This window comes from Mangifera indica, chromosome 11, assembly GCF_011075055.1.
Source record: "Mangifera indica cultivar Alphonso chromosome 11, CATAS_Mindica_2.1, whole genome shotgun sequence".
In the NCBI taxonomy this organism is placed as follows: Eukaryota; Viridiplantae; Streptophyta; class Magnoliopsida; order Sapindales; family Anacardiaceae; genus Mangifera; species Mangifera indica.
Genome location: NC_058147.1, coordinates 1,068,876 through 1,091,016, shown reverse-complemented (window position 1 = coordinate 1,091,016; position 22,141 = coordinate 1,068,876). Strand labels below are relative to the sequence as shown.

The 22,141-nt window shown below is 33.8% G+C and overlaps 3 protein-coding genes across 4 annotated transcripts; all 3 read right to left on the bottom strand.

The window, feature by feature from the left end:
* Positions 1-6,297: 6,297 nt before the first annotated feature.
* Positions 6,298-8,148, bottom strand: LOC123230014 (AT-hook motif nuclear-localized protein 27-like). 2 transcript variants are annotated; one of them, XM_044656106.1, is made up of 2 exons: positions 7,622-8,148; positions 6,298-7,532 (listed from the first exon to the last, which is right to left on the bottom strand). In XM_044656106.1, the coding sequence occupies exon 2, from the start codon at positions 7,428-7,430 to the stop codon at positions 6,573-6,575; it is 858 nt and encodes a 285-aa protein (XP_044512041.1). In that variant the 5' UTR covers positions 7,431-7,532; positions 7,622-8,148; the 3' UTR covers positions 6,298-6,572. The 2 variants fall into 2 exon arrangements, with proteins under 2 accessions (XP_044512041.1, XP_044512040.1); XM_044656105.1 differs by having other exon boundaries at positions 7,945-8,148.
* Positions 8,149-15,905: 7,757 nt separating this feature from the next.
* Positions 15,906-16,691, bottom strand: LOC123229191. The gene is made up of 2 exons (XM_044654834.1): positions 16,324-16,691; positions 15,906-16,223 (listed from the first exon to the last, which is right to left on the bottom strand). The coding sequence occupies exons 1-2, from the start codon at positions 16,486-16,488 to the stop codon at positions 16,152-16,154; spliced, it is 237 nt and encodes a 78-aa protein (XP_044510769.1). The 5' UTR covers positions 16,489-16,691; the 3' UTR covers positions 15,906-16,151.
* A 784-nt stretch (positions 16,692-17,475) lies between these two features.
* Positions 17,476-20,936, bottom strand: LOC123229190 (3-hydroxy-3-methylglutaryl-coenzyme A reductase 1-like). Its single transcript, XM_044654833.1, has 4 exons — positions 19,904-20,936; positions 19,311-19,492; positions 18,205-18,551; positions 17,476-18,122 (listed from the first exon to the last, which is right to left on the bottom strand). Exons 1-4 carry the CDS (start codon positions 20,842-20,844, stop codon positions 17,880-17,882), a joined length of 1,713 nt encoding a protein of 570 aa, XP_044510768.1. The 5' UTR covers positions 20,845-20,936; the 3' UTR covers positions 17,476-17,879.
* Between the last annotated feature and the right edge of the window lie 1,205 nt (positions 20,937-22,141).

The window sequence follows — 22,141 nt, the reverse complement described above, 5'->3', positions numbered from 1 at the left end:
TATATTTAAATCAATATCAAATCAGTTCAAATCAAATTTAACTCTACTTTGGCGTTAGTATTATCATAAGATCATTGCTTTGATGTTGAGGATAAGACAAAAGGCTACAAGTTTCACCATAAAGGAATAAACTTTGACACATTTAAAGTTTAAATTTTGAGTCTTTACACAAAAGGCTTCACAATAAGATCCAAAATATCCACTTGAGAGCAATGTTTCAAAACCTAGATGGGTATTGATTCAATTAAAAGGTTGGTTCAAATTAGAGCCAATTTTATTGGTTTAATTGACAATTAAACCGGTAAATTATTCAAATTAATATTTAATTAAACAAAATTGTAAAAAGGTAGTGTGCAACGCATATTCATTACATTTAAAACAAATTATATAAAAAATTTGAACTATATATAATCATTGCATGATTTAGTTGATTCAACTTAGGTCAAACCAATTCAAATATCGAAACCAATTTTTTCCTTAACCCAAACTAGATTAGCTATCAAATCTTGATTGAACCGGTTTGACCAACCAATCTCATTCGGGTTTTAAAAGAATGTCCGGATATTGAATCTTCAAGTTCTCCTGCAAGCTAGCCTATAATTTATAATAACCTCCATTGTACAGGAGCATACATCTCTAGCTTTATCCAATGCTCGACCCTCTGTGGACTCGCTGGTTTTGCTGTTATGGGATCATCTTTTTGGGTCCTGAGTTTGCGTCCAAGAAGGTCGGTACACCCAAGGTTTTAGATGAAATGACAAATTACTATTTTTAACGTCAAGGATTAGTAAAACTGATAGAGTATTAGAATTTTTAAAGTAAAAATTTAAATTTGAATCTCTTTTATATTTATAAAACTTTGACTGACTTGGTGCAGTCGTTATAGATCAAATCATTGTGTCTTATATTATGAGTTTACTTATCTAATAAATATAGTCAAGGTATCGTCGTCAAATCACATATCAAAAACTAAATTTTTTGTTTTGTATATCATATGTGTCATAAGATATGTCTTTTTTTTTTTAAATAATAATAAAATAATAACAAATTTAATTATCACATTATCATCTTGAAAAATATTACAAACGTCTTTCAAAATTTTTCAGACATATTTTTATCACATCATCACTTCTCTAAGAAAGTTTATGGATTTGTAATATATCATATGATATATGTCCATATTATATGATATATATCTATCATATTATATTAATTTTTGATATATCTTAAAATACGTATCATCTTTTAATAGTAACATAATGCTCTATGCATATTGTGTGTAGTAGGCAATCCAATCTACCACCTTATTACAAAGAGTTAAATGGGAAGATCAGCACAAAAATAAAAACATGGTCATCTTTAAGTGCGTGAAGCAGAATTAACACATTCTCTATGGAAACTTAAAACGTGTTTAGTCTTTATTGTTATGTTGCTTTCAAGGGAAACTTCTTTCCTCAGAACGCTTCAGTTTCAACTTCACACCCTTCGAATTCAATTCTCACATTGATTGATCATCATTTCATCGCCTTCATCACAAATTTATACATAATCAAGGTATGAATTTTTGAGTTTTTTCAGTATGAGTCACACCAGCTACCACTCGGTGACCAACCCCAGAAGAAGATCAGGTTTCTGGCTGAAAACACGGCGGTTCTTGATCATCCCTCGTCTGCGTGTCGACTTCTTTTACTATTTCAGGTCTTTGTTTAAATGCAAGAGCAAGTTCTCGCTCGGCCAAGCTTTGAAATGGGCAAAGAGGGGCATTCCAAAGTTTAAAGATGGCGATGAAGATAATCTTAGAAGAAGAATAATGGTATCTACCGGCGGTGGGGCCAGCTCGAGATCATATTACTATGCAAGTTCAGATGCCATTTCTGATTGTTTAGAATATATCAAAACGTCCGGCGTTGCCAGTTCTGCAGATGAAAAAACTCCTTTGGCTGCCGAAAGCAAGCAAGACAAAGGTTGAAGTTGGTTTAATTTTTCTCCGTTGAAGTTGAGATTGAAGGTGTCTGCTTTCACGTTGATCTACAGTTATTTCCGGGTGAGCAGAAAAAACAAATGGGTCTGCAAATAGCAGGACAAGAATGAAGAAGCAGTCTTTGGCATGATTTTTTTTTTTTTGGCAAATTCATATTGCCCAGTTGATCCATGCGTTGAATATTGAATTGTTTTGAGGTTTCTTTACCAGCAATGAATCCTGCATATTTGATTCAAATCTTTAGAGAGATTATTAAAATCTGTCAAAATTATATCTATTTTGATTTTATTTCTCTTCTATTCCATGTTATAAGGCAAATTTAGGATGAGTACTACATGTACATTCAATGCGTGTTAGTAAGAAGAGATATAATCTGAGTCAAACAATATTTAGTTCAAGTTCAATTAGATAGTATTAAGACAAAGTTTGAGCTCGTTATGTCGGAAAGCTCTTAGCTTTGCCCTGAGATAGTAATAGTTAACTGGAGCTTAATTTAAAAATTTATTTTAAAACTTATCATATATATATTTACGAGAAATTAAGATTTTAAAGATATAATTATAAAATTTGAAACTTTTAGGGGTTTTTTATATTTTATTCGAGTCAAACTATGAATTCGTAAGCTTACCAAACCGACTAACAATAAGTTTATATTTGACTCAATAACAATCTTGTTAACATATTTAAACAAACTGACATATTAATATATGATTAGGTTAATGAATTCTTTATTTTTATCTCTAAGTACCAGTTTGCCTATACCTATTAATAGACTACCGTTTATACATAGAAGATGACTATTTTTTGATGAATTGTTTTTATAAGAATTAAATTAAAAGGTTTTTGAAGAAATGCTGGCTTCGTTTGGAGCTTAGTTGGATCATGGATGAATTAAACATTGACTAATCAGAAGCTACAAAAGAAATGGGCTGATGCCCAAAATTCCAGCTAGCCTCAACATATCAGTGCTTATTGACTGGACTCAGTCTTCTATTCCTAATGGTAATTATTTAGAAGAAGATTCAAAGTCTCTTCCAATTTTTCTGAATATCAGAATTGGCATCTGTGCAGCAGAAGCTAGCTGTTCTGAGTTTTGATTTTCTTTCATAGAGATTAAAAATGGAGTTCAATTTGCCGGGGCTGAATTGTGTGCTATTAGTTAATGGCGAGCGATAATCGACAAAACCCTTTTTAACTTTTATTTTGACATAGTCTTCCATTCCAAACAAGTACGAATAAAATATAAGCATTGCTCCAGTTCTCTCAATTCTTAGTTTAGTTTGGGGATTTTAGAAGTCCAGAAATTTGTTCTCTCCAAGCTGAGGACTGAAACACACATAACCATACATATAAAACTGAGTAACTGCAGAATATATATATACATACACACACACACACACACACACACACATACAATATTCGGCAGATATCATCTCCAATCTCATCACTGCAACATAGAATGCCAGATTAAAGAGACTGGAGCCCTAGTAGGAATTCTTGCTTATTGATATCTTCTTTTCCATAACATGCAAAAACTTGAAGCATCTACTATGGGAGAAACCAATTCTAAATAACATCAAGCAAAATAATTAACTTAAGAATTAGTATTATGATTACAGCATGGTGGTAGGGATAAACTTTAAAGAACAGAAGTTCTAGGGTAGGAAATAAATCAAGCAAGAAGTATTTGGAAATCAAAATAACTCAAACTAAACAAGCAGATTTACATGATTCAGCTGATAATATCTACATCCATGATTGTACTAGGTTTTTTATTGATTTTAGGGTTACAATATGAGCATATATTTATATAAAAATTTAGGATAACAAAACTACAAATAAACCCCTCATTAAATAAATCCCACAATGGGGTTACACCCCACAATGACTTCCAACCAACTCTGTAAATATATCATTTAAACATGATCACGCTCTACACTCTAACAACAAACTAATATATCATTATGTGATCGAGTTATTTTAAATTAAAAAGATAAAATAAATAATTAGGTCATTCAATTATATAACGATACATTAAATTATTTATATCCAATAATACCCATTATTTATACATGAAATATTATTTAAAAGAAAATATGTATTTTAAAAGGTGAGGTAATAAATACCTGTCATCAACAAAGTGTTGAATTTAAACACCTATATTCATGTTAAATGCTTACTGTATAATTTATGAAGTATACAATCAACAAGACTCCCCTTCTTGCTCTAATTTCCATCAACTCATCAACAGGTTAGTTGAAAACTAATGTATTTTCTAACAGCTGAACTGATATTTAATTCTAAACATAACAGGGAAAGAAGACACACAAAAGTCATACTAATTGTTCAAACAAATTGAGTTTGGATCAATACAAGAGATCTTTGGATGGGATTCTACTCCAAATAAACCATTCATCAACAAGAGTTAAGGGTGATTATGCATATTGCTATCAATAATCTTCATGTACATGATTGTTATCATGTGATTAAGTGATTTTGAATTAGAAATATATAAACAATGAGATTACTCAATCACACACTGTTTTTCCCATAGTTCTCTAATTTACCATATGTTAAATTTCTCTGGAAGTCCAGGACTATTAATTGGAGTTTATTAGTTAGTTCCCTAGCTCCAAATCCTAGCAAGAGTTTAAGAAAAATGTTCATATCTTGTACTATGGGCATGTTTTTTTTTTTTTTTTCATAAAAAAAATAATGTTGTAAAGGTAAAAGAATAATTTCATCATTCAAAACTAAGGAAAAAAATATAAAAAGGTGGCGGTTTTTACGTATGTCATCTTAACCTATTAAACATGACAATTTGACCATTTTATAGGTTTGGAAACCCGAAAATTCAACCCCTAAAATTCAAGTTTTAAAACTCTAGCTGTCACACCTACCACCCATCCAAACTCAAACAACTAGAATTGCCACCCACCCAAGCCTAAACTCACGGTACTACCGAAATTGTTAAACATAACAATATAACCCTTTTACAAGTTTAGAAACATGTAATTCAAGTTTGAAAACCCTAGTTACCATAACTGTCACCATGCTTCCAAATCCAAACCCACTAAAATCACCACCCACCTAAGCTGAAAGCCACCAGAACCACCACTCACCCAAATCCATCAAAACTATATGTAAGGAAGAAGAGGATGACAAAGAAAGGAGGAAAAAAGGGTGTTGATGAAAATTTTGAAATACAAAGGGCTGTTTCAAATTTTGTCAACTTGGAGTGACATATTAATTTTGAAAAGTGAAACCTTTAAGAGTTCTACAGTAATTTAACTTTTTAAAACTATGTTAGAATTAATTTTTGTTAATATATTTGGGTTTTGTATAAAAACAAAAAAAGTGATTGATATATTGATGAAAAAAATGTATTAAGGCCAAACCAGAGATGAGAAATTGGAAATCACTCATATAAATATTACATGCATTATTTTTATTTGTCTCCGTGAACTATTGTTATAGATTGATGCATGTTTATTTATAATTCAATATCTAAACTATTTACTTTCTTTTCAAAGATTATATGTTGTAACCACTTGAATCAAACAATACATAAGTTGGGAAATCCTTAGTCATGATCCAAATCTCTACAATCTGAGAACTAGCTAGGGTTTTTTGTATAGCACTGTAAAGAGGAAAAATTAAGCAAGCTCTTCAATGAGAATTTCCAGGCTTAAATTTTATATGTTGAGGCAGCAGCCAGTGAATGAGATAAAAGGGAACAAAAATGATGCTGGAGATGACACCAATCACATGCAAGAAAAACTATATAAATATATAATATATATAGACACAGACCATATTTATATATTGATATAGCCAAGAGACAAAGGGTTTTATAATATTTCAAAACATGAAATGAGTACTAGGTTACATATAAATTTATACATATTTAATATTAATCTCTTTGTTTTACATCTAACTTCAACAATAAATAAAACAATAATAATTCATGTACAAAGAAATGAATGTTAAAGAATATAAATAAATTAACATATTATCATATGATTAGATATATAATTCTAATTATATTATTGTTTTAAAGTAATTTTATACATACAAACAATAAATATTAATAAATATAAACAAAGTAACGTATCATCATCATATATATTTCAAGTCAGAATCTCATACAACACACTAAAACACAAGGTTTAATAGTATAAATCTAAATGAAATATAAGATGAAAGGTTAAAAACGAAACCATAAGTGTGCTTTTTATTTTTGTTCATTTTCATAATAGAACTAGGATCATTGTTTGAACGAGATAATGTAAGGGAAGAGAAGAGAAACGATTGAATTGAAAATATAAAGGAAAGAAGCTAAATTTTTATTCATGAAGTTTAACTTACTGACTTGAGCCTGTAAATCCATTGCTTCAAAGCTTTTCATCTGTTTCCATCCGATTCTCCATGAATTTACATCTGGGTTTATCGAACATAACAGGCGAATTGATCATCCAAAAGGGTAAAAAATGTACAGCTTTAATTATCTGATCCAAGCCATCACCGATTATTCAAAGATCAAAAGCTTAGAGATTCCTACTAAAAATGTAAAATTTCCATGCACCTATTTCTAGAATGGAGGCCTGGAACCACTTCCTCCAATACCCCATCCGAACAAATCGCTTGAAAAGGGATAATTCCCCACATTTCCTCCCATGCTGGTATAGAAAGAACCGCCCCCGCCGCCGCCACTCCCTCCACCTTCACCGAGCTGTCCGCCACCTGTCACGCCTGAGGACTGAGATGCCGTGGGTTGAACTTGAACACCCCCCTCTTCTTCATCCAAGGGCAACCTTTCAAACGCTGCATTTGCAAACGATGCAGCCATCAAGATCACTGGACCGGAAGCTAACAAAGGCCCAACCACACTTCCTCCGACCACCTGTCCTTGTCCTCCAGACAAAAATATCGATAACCCACCGGCACTGGGTGGTGCAGGCGGCGGAAGGACTGTCCCAGAAAGTGAAAGAATCTCAAACCTGCCGTGTAAAGTGACTACACTTCCAGTAGGAGCAGCTGGTTGTCTTAAGGTAACATTTGAGACTGTACCACTACCACTGAGAACACAAACGCCTCTTCCTCTTCTTCTAGCATAAATTGACATGCTCTCCATGATGTCAGCGCCCGAAGAGACTTCAAGGACATGTGATCGGAGGGCATTGGGGCTGTCTCGAGTGATTATAATCGGCGGTTTTGGTTTGTTCTTGGATCCAGGTGGGCGACCACGAGGGCGACGATTGGAGGAAGCAGTAGCACCACCGTCTAAGTCATTATTCTGTTCGTCGTCTTTTTTGGAATCCTTAGAATCCGAGGAAAGTTGAGTTGATTGTTGTATTGGAATTGAAGAAGGTCGCTGAAGGTGCAGTTCAGGCCTGAGGAGTTGATGGAAGTAGCGAGAACCTTGACCCGGCTGCTCATGTCCCGCCATCGCCACATCTAATTTGTCCCACCACTTATTTGCAGCCAGCCTTCTCTTTCGATCTCTCTCTGGATCTGACACCACCTTCTAAATCCCACTTAAAGATTGTATCTATAAAAAGCAATAAAGCAAAATCTGCATCAAAAGTAAATATTTATAGAAATTTTGAGTAAATATGGTAGGTGAGAGGAGTTACAAACTGAAGTGAAGAATCCCAATTGGTTTCTGTGCTGAAGTTTCTGAATGGAACTAAAAACTACAGTTACATATCCATTTAACTTCACAATCACAGCCAGCATTTAAATCAAGACTGAAAAGTCAAAATTCAAAAACTGTTTGTATTTAAGAGTTTTGTGCTTTATACTGCCAAATTTCAGACCCTAAACGATCAGTCACTATCTAAAGCAAGTTTCATGTGTAAGAGAGTTGATGAACATAGAAGAATATTGGCCTTAATTATTCGGAATCAGAAACGAGGAAACAGAGATCAGAGAGATATGGAGTAGGTGAAAAATATACTCACTTGGAAAACAAGGAAGAAGAGATACTTATCACTGATATTTTCCCAGATAATTTAAGATTTTAAGTATTTGGTTGCCACTGTTGAGCTGTGTGAAGGTAAAAGAAAATTAAAAAAGGAGAAGAAAATGATACACATGAAATGAAATTCTTCTTCTTTCTGAGCAAACCACAACACTTGAATTATTTAGATCTTTGAAACGAAGGTATTAAACAAATACTTGGTAGGACAAAAGCTTCCCTTGGAAAATTATTTTTATATATATGAGGAGAACCCCATTAATGACCTAAGCAACCCACACTTTCATTGGTGGCGCGTGCATCTTTTTCATTCTTGTTTGCCACACTCAATGTCCACCATCAAGGGTTTGGATTAAAAATGTGAAGTCTGATCATGTATAAAGAATATCTTCACAGAATTAATTGAAAGTCATTAGTTGTATAATCTAGATGTGAAGATGAATAAAACTCTAAAATTCTATATAAATATGTGGTTATAGTTTTTATACCTTATAACCTTAAAATCAATATGAAATCTAATGTCATAGTAGACATATGTATTATTAACTGAACCACATAGATCATGTCTAAAAGACATCTTCAAAAGGTTGAAAATCATTATGGAGTGTAGATATGGATGTAACCCTAAAATTTTATATAAATATGTGTTATATGTATAATATTATATAACCCTAAAATCAATGAGAGATCTAATACGGCTGTAGAAGTAAACATTATAAATTGAATCATATTAAAAGAACATTTTCACAGGGTTAGTCAAGAATCACTACAGGGTGTGGAAGTGAATGAAATCTTAAAATCTCATATAAATATGTGTTTATATTTCTTTTGTCTTATAACCCTAAAATCAATTTGAAAAAGAAAACCTAATATGGTTGTAGACGAAGCTATAATTGATTAAACCACATAAATCTATCTTATCCCGAGTGGATGATTTTGATTTCTAATTTGTTTTTTGTTTGATCCATTATGAGTTAGCTAGCTAGCTAGCTGTAAGGCAACAAGTTGAGCATATGTTCCATCTGGATTATCAATTAACTTAGCTTTGGGTTGAGTCAAGTCACATTTTCTATGTCTATATTTATGGGTGTTGGGAAGATAGATGTCATTCAACCAGAGGCCCATGCTTGGGTTGATAAAAACCATGAGTTTGGTAAAATACTTGATTAATGAGTTTGGTGCTTCAGTTATATTCGTGTTTATTGATTGATAGGTTTATGTCTAATCATATAATTTTTGTTTTTTCATCAAATTTTGTATTATTTAATTAATTTGATTAGATGCAACAGAATTGTATGGCGAATATGTCTATGTCTACTTTAAAGTATTGGTATCTTCTCCAAATTAATGATGATAATTCAAGTGAATAGTTACACATGTAATATAATATTAGGGTTAAATTTGATTATGCTCAATTCCAAGCAAGACTCAATTTAAAATTAATTCAAATTTAAAATAATTCATTTGAAATTATGAGTTGAGGTTTGAACTCATTTCAAAAATAATTTTATTTTAGATTCAATTTGAATGTTTAAATTGATTTAAACTTAGATTATTCAATTAATTTTAATTTCAATAATAGAGATTAAATTCAACAGTTATCAATTAACACATAAGAGAAATCGTAATTTGAGTTAAATTATCTCATTTGTGTCTAATTGAAAGATACTTTTTTAACTTAATCGAGACTAAATCAATCATAATACAAATAAGAGAAAACTCATGTCTTCAAGTCTAATGAACGACATACAACCATTGCATAAAAGTTTAAATTTGATATATTTCTAGTTATCTTTCAAACTCATGTCCTTTTTATTTTGGTCACTCAAACTATTTCTAGGCAAAACAATATTATTTTATTCTCCATTTCTTCTCTTCAATATTCAGCATATATGTGTTTTTACTCTTGGCATCTGCTAAATGGTAGTTTAAAGGGAAATCTAAGAATAAAAAGGGCTATCTGCGTAATACTTTTAATATTATAAGAAGGTTAACTGTTCTCCTCCCCACGATGCAATATTTTATTAACTTTCGACATTTCTTTTAAACTTTACCCAGTAGAAAGAAAAGAATGAGACAGAGAGGACGTTTTGCTTTTGATGTGTGTTTTACTTTTTCTTCAAAACACAGACATTTCCATTGTATAAGAAAGAATGAAGATGATCGAAGAAGGCTGCTGACTGCAACTTGAAAAACTTGATCCACCCGTTACAAATAATTAATTATCATGAGAATGTAATGGACATATGGAATTTTAAAATATGTATGGAGAGGTTTCGGTTTCTCCAACTAATACGGTTGAGAAAACATACTCTTTCATTATAATAGTAATTTCAATGTTTATGGAAACACTGATCTTCAAAAGCAAAGGCTACAAGGTAGGGCTAAACTATTGCAGAATTATTGAGAGAAATATTAGTTTATCAGTAGTAGACAGCTGGTTTGGATGTCTGTATCCTGAAGTTTCCCTATCCCACGAAATTGGGCAAAGTTTCTCAGTCAGAAATTAAAAAAAAAAAAAAGCAATAGTCTATGTTTATGGTGTTTCCATTATCTGAATAATGTGTGATTACATATAATAAAGCAAAAATATAATGTGCTTAACTTGCCAGCGTAATTGGATGTTAATGGTGTCACCCCTTTTTCCAATGACTATTCGTAATTTATAGTAGTGAAAATTATGGTATATAAATAATTAAGGTAAAGAGTAGTTGAACTAAGTCTGAACATCTCATGAATTTGGCTCAAATACTTAAGGATAGTTTGAGTTTGACTCTCATTAAGTTGAAAGTTTAAAATTTAACTTGATTTCAAGACTTGAATTGATAGTTCAAATTTTTAAATTAAATTCATGACTGAAGTTCACAACCTATTAACTAAATGATACTGTTTTGATAATTGTTTAGCATAACTCGAATTGAGTTGTAAGCTAAGTATGAACCTAATCAAGCCATCATCCGAATTGTAAGTTAAATTGAGCTATACTCCTAATTAAGTCAAGTTTGGTTTGGTTTAAAAGTGAATTAACCTTTTTGATCCAAGTTTGATCTAAACAAATTTAAATCAAACTGACTTTTCATATCACACTAGCTAAGATTAAATTCAACTCATAGTGTTATCATGATTTTGATAGGATGGTAAAATAATTAGGATTTAGTTGTAATTGTGAAACTGAAAAAGATAAATCTCTATCCACAAGAAACAGTTTATATTTATCAAAATGAAAATAACCCACCAACAGCAAACATTGTGTTAGAGTATCGGGAATGTGGTTTGCATGTGAGGAAAGTTGATGAGACACATGTGAAACCCTAGAGAGATGTTTCGTTTCATTCATGATTCATGAGATGAGATGATCAGACTGCTCAGACAGTGCCATCTGATGATGATGATGATATGGAAAATGGACCTACTGACACCTTCCAGACCATTCGTTCACACGTGCAAAAGTTATCAGAACAGTATTCACGTGCGGTCAGCAAGTCAGAGATAGCTGAAGTTAAGGTGTCAGCTCCACATGTAAACTGTCGGGACATCGGTACTTGGTCAACCTCATCTAATTCAATCAATCTACTATCACTGTCTCTCCTCTACTATTCATCATTACTGGCCTGCCAATCGAACAAACGGCCGCAACTCTCTGTCCCCAACCTCAAATTTCTCAGCCTTTGAAGATAACAGGCCGACTCCAAAAGCAGAATAACAATACATTCTCCTGTGTGCAAGGGGTGGGTATAAACCGAATGGAAATTTAATATTCCTTAATCTGAATTCAATTAGATGAAAATGAGTAAATTTAAATTTATCAAACAAAAGTTAAAGGATAGTTTGTCAAATTGGCTAATATTCGAACTTATACTCAGCTTAAATAAATTAAATTTGAATTTATGTTTTAACTTAATAATTTGATTTAAATTCAATTCATTTATCTCTATAATGATATGGTTCATATTTTATTTATTCTGTCAGTATTACATATTTCATCAAAAACTTCTAACCAAATTGTGACCAAATTAAACAAACATGAATTTGATATTAAAAATTGGAATCGAATTCAAACTAATGTACTTAGTTTAAAGTAGACTCGTTTATCTTTATAATGATATTATTCATCCTCCTATGATATTGTTCAGTTCATTGGTGTTTTTCATCTTATTACAACCCTCTACAAGATGAAAAACACCAACGAACTGATGTACACCAACTCAAACAAATTTGACTTAGAATTAAAATTTCAAACTAAACCAAAGCCAACCCTTGTGCAGGCTCTATTCAGCTTGAATCCTCCTCTTATTTATAAAACAATAGCATATATATATGTAATCAATTCAAGGTCCTAAGATTCTGAATATGGTTTCATGGTTAGTCATAGAAGTGTTTTTATATGCAGTTTGCAGCCAATCATACTAAATAATCTGTCAGCTGATTGCTCTTTCAATATAAAAACCTGGTACTACTTTTGTAAACTATACGTATAAGAGCAAAACAAAGAATATCAATCAGCTGACATAGAAGATATAAGCATCTGATATTTATAATAAGAAAATAATACTTTGCAAATTGCATGCCTTGTTTTGAGCCACTAAGTTAAAATTATTTAGAGCTAAAGCAATTGTTCTGGGTTGTTTATGTTGAACGAATCCAATCCAGCTCTGTAAACTGTTTGTAATGACGCAAACCTGGTGTGGTGGTGGCCAACCATAGCCATTATCGCCATGGAAATTTTATAAAGCTTTTCAAAAACAAACACCACTTTGTGGGCCTCAGCGTATTGAAAAGGAAGACAGTACTAATTCTTTATTCTTCTTTCGTATTCGTAGGACATCTGATCGATAATAGCAACACAACCACACCGCATCACCATTATTCTTTCTTCTTTATATATAATATTTCCACCCTTTTAGACTTCAGAGAGTAGAGAAGGGCTCCGAATCAAATTGGTTCAGTGTTTGGTTCAAAATAAGCCAAACTTATACTAGGGTTGTATTCGTTCCAATTGAATCAATTCATATTCAAAGAATTACCGAAAGTTGTTAAATCTTTAATGGCTTATGTGATTCTTTTCTTCTTCATCTTTGACAATTTTTTTTACTTCTCCAACATTTTTCAATAGCTTCTCTAGAAATCTCATCTTCAACTCAAATTGGATTTTCTGTATTTGAGCTAAACTCAAATTCTCCTAATTTGAACTTGGCACAATTAGAATCCACCCCTACTCTATTATTAATTTAATTATAATAAAACGGTATATATTTAATTTAAATATTTATTCATATATTTAAATAATTTTAAATTAAAAATAAAATATTATTTAATTATAAAATAATACACCATTTAAATATTTAATATGATTCTTAAAACTAGAGGTTAGGAACAGTCCGGTCAAAGAAGGTGGGCATGCAAAGTGTAAAGAATTCGGCACATGGAGATGGTGAGAAGCACTTTTTCACGTGATGGAGGTCCAGTTTGGACAAGTGATTGGGTGGGAGGGGAGGGAGAGGCTGGAATAACAGTGTGAGATGGCTTTTGTTCACGTGAAGGAGGTCCACTTTGGACAAGCAAATGGCTGGGGAAGGGGAAGGGAAAACCAATACAACAATTGTGACAGCGGCAAATAATCCAATCAGAATGGGGCCTGGTGGTGGACACGTGAAAATGTTTTCGAGGTGGCCATCGGAGCAGTCTTATCATAGAATCCAAAGTATATTTTATTTTTTGGTTTTTAATTTGGATTTTGATTTCTTAGCATCAAATCAATCTATCTTTCGTTCTTTTTCAACTGCTAAATAATTAAATATTCTTCCCTTCAAAACATGGGATCACTAGGTTCCATTTATACATACATACATACATACAAACATACATACATTCATACACATAAAATCAGATAGAAATTCATGAATGGGCTAATTTACATTTGCCCAACGCTATGGCATTTTTCCGGGCCGGATTTCAGTTTGCAATTCATGGACCCAGATCCATTCTGGAGAGCATCCTTCACCTGACTATTACGTGTGGATTCGCGACTACACTGACTTTGACTAGTGAATAGTACAATCAAAAAAAAAAGAAACATTACTCAGAAAGAAGAAAAACTAGAGATGAAAGAAAGATGCTTGCAACACAAGTTTCAGTGCACTGGCACTGACAAAACGACTGTCTCAAGTTTAGCTCAAGTTAAAACTTATTTAGTTCGAACCCAATTCATTTAAACCAAACAGCAATTCAAACCTGATCTAGCTCAAATCACGTTACACCCCATCAAACAGTACTAAGCCTTGGTAGCACATGTTCAGGCCTAATATAATTGTCATTGTTTAAACTGAATTCAAGGTGTAAATAGAGAAAGTATTCAAATCATTCAACCAATTACTTAGGTTGATGCAAATTAGGACAAGAATGTGACAGGTAGGAGATGCTGCAGAACCAGCTTTAAGGAAGACCTGATAATTTTATGTGCAAGTGCAAAGACTAATAGTTCTAAATTGCAATCTCTGAGACTAATAGGAAACAATTTATTTTCTTTACCATATTTTACGAAGCAAAAAAAAGAAAGAAAGCCTCCTATTGCTTCCATGAGATGCCCTATTAAGGACCTCAGAATCTGTGATTCACTAAAAAATGACTAGGAATTCGGACCAAAGAGCAATGCAAATATGCAATCCCATTGTCATGATATGAGCGAAATGCTCGCTCGGCCAACACATGTTCTTAGATAGTACTATGATTAGGGTTAAATTCGAGTCAAACTGAGCTCAAGCTTGAGCGAGCTTGAGTCTGGATTAGTTTGAAGGATTTCAGCTCCAGCCTAGGCTCGAGCTCAACAAGCTCCTTTAAACCAAACTCTAGATGCTACAAAAAGTTCTGCAGCAGAATAGAACTTAAAGAAACTTTCCCAGAACCCAATCAATGGTTCTCTAACTTCATCAAAACAATCTTCTATAGATTCATATTTAAACAAACCAGCCACCATCAGTTGGCTAAGATAATGCCTTGGGTTTCCTACAACCAAACACAGTAGACCATTGGTAGGGAACATGGTGTTGATGCAATCAACAAACATGGAGCTCCTCTACCACCATTTTCATGTACTGGCTTATCAAGTTTGATTCTGAAACTAAATCTATCAAAAATCTTAAGCATATTTCCCCTTGTAATCAAACAAAAGTACAAAAGTATAAGCAGATTAAACAATCTTAATAAGAATTTACAATACCCAATTACACACAACTAGCAAAAAGATAACAAGGTAATTCTTCAAAGTTCAAACAACGAGGACCGAGGTCAACTATGCAATCAAATGACATTGAGCCTTTTTCCCATTTTTTCTTGAGAAACAAGTGGACTATTTCTTTGCAAATTTGTGCTCAATTTCATATGTGGCAATTCCACCAAGATCTCTTCATTGGTTGGGGAAGAATCTGCACAAATCAAATTTTTTGAGGAACATATCAAAAAAGTTGGATTTGGTTTGACAATGTGAGGTTGGTAAACAAGGATTCATTTTGTAGAAAAGTAAACAATCTTTGGAATGTATTGTCAAATATTCAATATGATTCCACAAGATCTAGTTTCATTCGAGTAACAGATTCTAGCCTATTGAAAGAATCTTCTGATCAATCTGGAGATTGTTCCAATTCCATAAGTAATGAGGATTCAGAGTACTTCATATACAAACATTCCCTTATTAACATGTATAAACAAACTAACGTGTGCTCATATAATTAGATATAATTACATGATTATACATCAACTTGTTTGCATCAGTTAGAAAGAGAACGTTTGTACATTGTAGTATTACTTGTTTTCATCAAATAACTATTACCACAAGTTCAAGTCTGCATTTAGCAGAAAAAAATAAAAGGAACCATATGGCATGTCCATCAACTCAAAGCAAGCTCTTATTTCTTATTTACCTCTTTAAAACCACAAAAACAATAACCATGATCCAAGTAAATAATACTCAGGATTTTCTATTTCATATTGATAAAGGTCACAAAATCATACCCAACATACAAGAAACACTGTTACTCAAGATGAGTTCACCTAAACCAACAACTCCAACTTAGAAATTTGACATATGTAAGTAATAAAAGTGTAAAAACTACTTGTCTGATTGATAATCTTTATTCTTGTTGCCGTATATCAACCCAGTTGTCTGCAAACAAATTCAGCCAAATTTAACAGTACCTATGGATCGGAACTGGGTTTTCTTTTCTCCGCGTATCGATTAGAATCAAGAGCCGCAAGCGCTGCCCTCTCCTGCAAAATTGAGAAAAAAAAAATAGATGACATCGTTTAATAACATTACGTTAGTGGGTATGGTTTATGAATTAAAATAGACAAAAATAAAATAAAAAACCTCTTGCTCTCGCTTGAGGTCTTGAGAGGGCTTAACCCAGAGGAAATAAGCCAGAGTTCCGGCAACGACCCAGGAAGCTAAATTGGAAGGACCTCTTAGACCTCCCATCGAATTCCCTATAAACGACCTCACATTGCCCGCTGTTCTTCTCCAACTACTCGTCATTGCGCTCGATTTTTGCTGTCGACTTTTGTTTGCTCTCGACGTTTCCTTACAAGGGTTTTACGCAACTTTCAATCCAAGTAGGGTTCTGTAATTTTCCTGGGGTAATTATCGTTGGCGAAGAAGATGCGAAGAGGTTGGTTAAAGAAATCAGGTTTGTTTTTGCGCCAGAAGTGGATGGTGTCCGTGTATCTCCATGATGTGCATCGAGTAAAAGTTGTAAAACGATCAGTAAGCCCGGCCCATTGGGCCTAGCTAACAGGTCCTTGTTGGCTGTACAACGGACAAAAAGAAAGGCAACCCTGATCCCAATTTAAAATGTATTGAATTAGAAACTTGGGGGTCTATTCGAGCAGCACTGAGCATGAACAAAGGTAAACTTGAGCTTGACTTGAATTTGAGGATTCTAATTTCAAATCATTCAATTTGCCAATGAGATTGTCGGAGAAATCATTGGAAAGCACGGGAGAAGAAGATAATGGAAAAGATGATGATGAACTGTTAGAAAAGGTGAAAAGTTTAAAGGAGATGAATCCATTGAGTATTTTTCAATGATTCACTGGATTCAAATCAACTCAATTTAAACTCTATATAGAGTTACACCATCTCGAGTTTGACTCATTTCAAATCAAATTTTAAATTGGTTTTACTCAAATCTAACCATTTTAGAAATGTAATCTCATTTTAATATGTTGATTTTACCATTCATTACTTGTTCATTACTTGTGTTGCAATTCCGTCCAGTCAATTTCAAACAAAATCGTGTTTGAAATTGACTTAATTACAAAAAAAAAATCAATTTAAGATCAATGAATTACAACATTCATTTATTCAGCTTCTTAACCTTGAGCCAATCTCAAATTGTTTGATGAGCCAATCTCGAGGTAACTCTTTGTTTCGACTCCCCTAATTAAATCCAACCCTATTTGTAGCTTACAGTTATATATACATAAATGTATGAAAATGTGAAAAAAAAAAAACAATAATATGTGAGTCACTTGAAAGAGAAACTGAAATTAACGATTAATAGGAAATACAGAAGTTAGGGCAAAATCACACAAAGCGGTTGAAGAATAATTACATGCCACAGGATTTAGACTGCGTTACCCAAACCAGCGTCCAGGGAGTTCACAATCTTGTATACAATGTGACAAAAGATACAAGGCATGGTCCCAGGCCAAAGACAGATAAAACTTTCAGTATTACGACACAACACAGACCCAATATTTTAACTGGGGGCCCTTTTAATTGAAGTTCATGACCCTAGAAAACTTCCACATTGGCAGCAAGGATTGCACAGCTTAACTTTCTGCCTTCCCCTACCCTTTCCTTTTTATCTTCCTGTTCAATGTTTATTTCCATTACAAATTTAACTGATGAGTGCACATCACCGTTTATGATGCAGCTTTACATACATCTTTGCTGGATCTGTTGTATTTCATATGACTCTGGACAAGTTGCCCGGCTGCAATTGCAGACATCAGGGAGAGCTCCCCTGCAAGAACTGCACCGGCAACAATAGTGGCCAAGAGCCTTGAGTTTGATCCAGGGGATTCTTTGCTCGCACCCTTCACACCTAGTAAATTCAGGCAGGCAGACTGAGATGCAAGTTGAGTGCCACCTCCAACTGTACCTACCTGATACATAAAGATATCATGTTAGCTAAAAAGCAAGTAAACAGATAATATTAGCATGGATATTAAACACAAGTTCAGTCACCTCAATGGATGGCATAGTGACAGATATGTGCAGATCTTTCCCGTCATTGACAGCTTCCATCATGGTGATGCAATGAGAACTCTCAACATTTTGTGCTGGATCTTGGCCAGTTGCTATAAAGACTGCAGAGACAATGTTGGCAGCCTGGGCATTAAATCCACCAAGAGCACCAGCAACAGCAGAGCCCACAAGGTTCTTTAGCATGTTGAGCTCTGCCAGAGTAGCGACATTAGTTTTCAAAACCTGTTTCACTACTTCTCCCCTTATTGTTGCCTCACAAACAACTGATTTGCCACGTCCTTCAATCCAATTTACAGCAGCAGGTTTCTTATCCGAACAAAAGTTTCCTGACAAGTTGTAATGATACATAAGCATCATGAAATAAAGCAAATATTGCCATCATGTTGATAGCAAATAACATGTAAGCCAAAATTTATATATATTATTTTACAAAAGAAAGAAAAATGGTCCCAGAAGATGGAAAATGACTAACAATCAATGTAACGGACAGAGGGAAGAGAAAAAGCAGAAATGGTGAGCTATGTAGTTGAGATGTAGCCGAATAAAATTTAATTCCATTAGCAAAAAAGTAAATGGAAGATGAAAGTGATTTTTAAAAAAAAAAAAAAAAGACTGAGAACTACATCACCTACAGCATAATAAATAAACATCATAAGAATGACTTCTCTGAAATAATGGCAATAAAATGGCATGTACACGACATTCACTATATTTTTGAATGAATAATAGTTTCACCTACTAACAGAAAACAACTCATTTATGTAAAAATAAAGACAATGAAGTCAGAGATGATAATCAAAATGATACTGCTTTGAACAGGAGATGAACTCATATCAAGATGTCAAGAAGATAGAAACCAAATCCATGATAAAAGGAAACTAACGTACAGAAACAACCACAAATTCTGAAAGATATATATTTTTTTTCATATATTTGAGAGAATAGGCACAAAAATTAATCCAAAACCGTAGCGCCGAATCAAAAACTGCTGCAACATACAAGAGGTGACTAAAAGACGAGCACATTTTGGAAACTACAAAAGTGAAAACAGAGTTCAACTTTAAAGAAGATAACAAAAGACTTACCAGTTAATCCCACAACCTCCATATCAGGAAACTCATTTTGAAGAAATTCAAGGACATTCTGAACTCCTTTAGAAACCATATTCATTCCCATTGCGTCACCTGTGCTACAACTAAATCTGGCATACAGATTCTTCCCAGCAAGAGAGCATTGAATATGTTGGAGCCTTGCAAATCTACTCGACCTGCAGCCAAGTGAAAACCCTTTACACCAATATTCATTTCCTTGATCCAAAAAATTATTATTAATCCCTTCATTTCCTTGATCCAAAAAATTATTATCAATCCCAGTCTACTGAACCAAAAGCACGTGAGTAGATTAGTAAAATAAAATCAATCTGTAAATTACAATCACCGTTACCATCATTAATTGCAACTCCTTGTAACCATAATTGTAATTTTGCTCTCAAACCCCCTTATCATTTCTGTTAAACGATTAATTTCTACTTTTTCATATTGTCAAAAAAAGAAGCCCCTTCACCACCGAAGACTACATCATTTAAGTATTGATCTGTAAATTACAATCAACTTCAGAGAATTTCAAATCAAGACTAAGGCGGATGAAAACAACCAAAACAAAATAAACAAAGGCAGACCTGTTAAAAACGACAGCCAAAGTTTCGAAATTGTTAGGATCCTCCAAGAAGAACTTCAGCTCGGCAGCTCTCTTAGCACTTCCAAATCGCACAACAGGCGCCCTCGTCATCCCATCTCTCAAAAGCACAGTTGTGGCACCACCAGACGCATAGATAGCCTTACACCCTCTATTCGCACTTGCAACCAAACACCCTTCAGTAGTTGCCATCGGTACGATGTGTTCAAATCCATCAAGCAATAACGGTCCAGCGATTCCCACAGGAATCTGCACATATCCCACCGGCATTTCACAACATTGACCTAAAATTGACTCGTAATCAAATCCATCCAACGGTAATCCTTGTAACGATCTACCAGTCATTCTCTGTAGCGCCTCCCGTCGAATCTCAGTTGCTCGTTTATAGTCCCCAATCTTTGATTCAAGCGAGTACGAAGGAATTTTACCGTCCACAACGGCCTTAACAATTTCCTCGTCTTCTAAGGAGGACAAAGTTGTAATTATAGGCTCGGGTTTGACTAATTTAGCAATCGTCGTCGGGGAACGGGCAGGAGGGCAACTAATTATTGTTTCCGTTTCTTCGTCCAGATCCCACGCGTCGTTAGAGGCGCGTAAGATGAAAGACTGGACGAAGTCAATGCCGAAAAAGCCAAGCAAGTAAATGAACGAAGCGATGAGCGACACAATGGCGGCGATTTCGGCAAGCGTGACCACGTGAAGCGGAGTTGAGTTTCGGATCTTGTCACGCCATCGGTGCAACAGGTAATACAGAACGGAAAAGAAGAGCGTGAAGAAAATGGCGTTCGTTAGGTAGAGAGGAAGCGGCAACGCGTCCGATGCTTTAGGCGCAGGCAACGGCAACCGTTTCTCTGCGTTGTTGCCATGATGATTGCTCCCTCCGCCCACGCGTGGTGGCTTAGTTGGTCGCCGACGAACGTCCATTTCCGATATTACAGCGGAAACAGAGGTTTAGAAATTCACGAAGCCAGAAAAGTGATCGTGTTTGTTTGGAGGGATGAACCTAGTCTGAAGGACAGAGGAGGGTATTTATAGGTGGCCGCGCTGGCACTGTTTCCACACGTGTGATTCCCTCACGCTTTTGATAACAGCCTGTTTCTTGAAACCTGAATTTACCATAATGGGCATCCAATAATAGTAATTTCATAAATTAATTTGCAAAAACGCGGCATTATCTAATTACTTAAAATACCCTTGTATAGTAATTCATTAAAGGAAAGTTGCTAAGTGGCTTCTGACATTTGTCATTTTACAAATATGCCCTTTCTTCGGACAGTTGAGCATCATCAATCCGTTTTGTGACACCTTGACTTTAATTTATTGGCTATTCAACCAAACACCATTATTTCTGGTTGAGTAAACTAGAAAATTATTTTCCCACCCTATATTTAACTAAATCACATTCTCACATTATAGAATCTTAAATTCGATTTCATAGAAAAAAAAAAAAAAAAACTAACAGTGGAAGAATAAAATGTTATTTTCTTTTAAATTAAAAAAATTAACATAACTCCTAAGTTAACACTAGATAACGAGTCATCCAATAAAATCACACATTCTTTGATATAATTTTGATCGTTATATTACTTTTTATATATATTACTTTCGTATTTCAATTCAATGAATATAATTTTAAGAGTATACGTAAAAACTTTTAAATTTTTAAGAGTCTATTAATATAATACTCAAATCAAGTTATAACAAGTTTGAGCATAACTCTAAATATTTATACTTTAATTCAACTAAACAATAATTCAATCGAACAAAATTCGACCCAAACCAAGTGTGAGAAGCTTGTAGGTGCTTGACTCGTTTGCATTCTTTTGTAATATGATCATGTTCTCTTATGACACTTTCACTCTATCCACAAACAAGGTTAAATTATAGATTTAAAAATATAATTTAAGATTTATAAGGGCACCCTCATCCAGTAACAAAGTTAAATTCTGGATTAAAAATTATGATTTAAAATTTATAAGGGGTGAATAGTGTAATACCCAAAACCTATTTCATTAATTTGATTAATTCATTTTATCTCCCTCTCTAACTAATAATTTTAAACCAAACAAGAGACAATGTTATGTCAAGGAAGACGAAACATTGTCTGCCCGACAAAGACAAGAGATTTTGTCTTCATCGGAAAAAATGAATAGTTTTTCTTTTTAACAAAATGAAAAGTTATTTTCGATGTCAATTGATGTTATCCAAACTTCCAAACGAG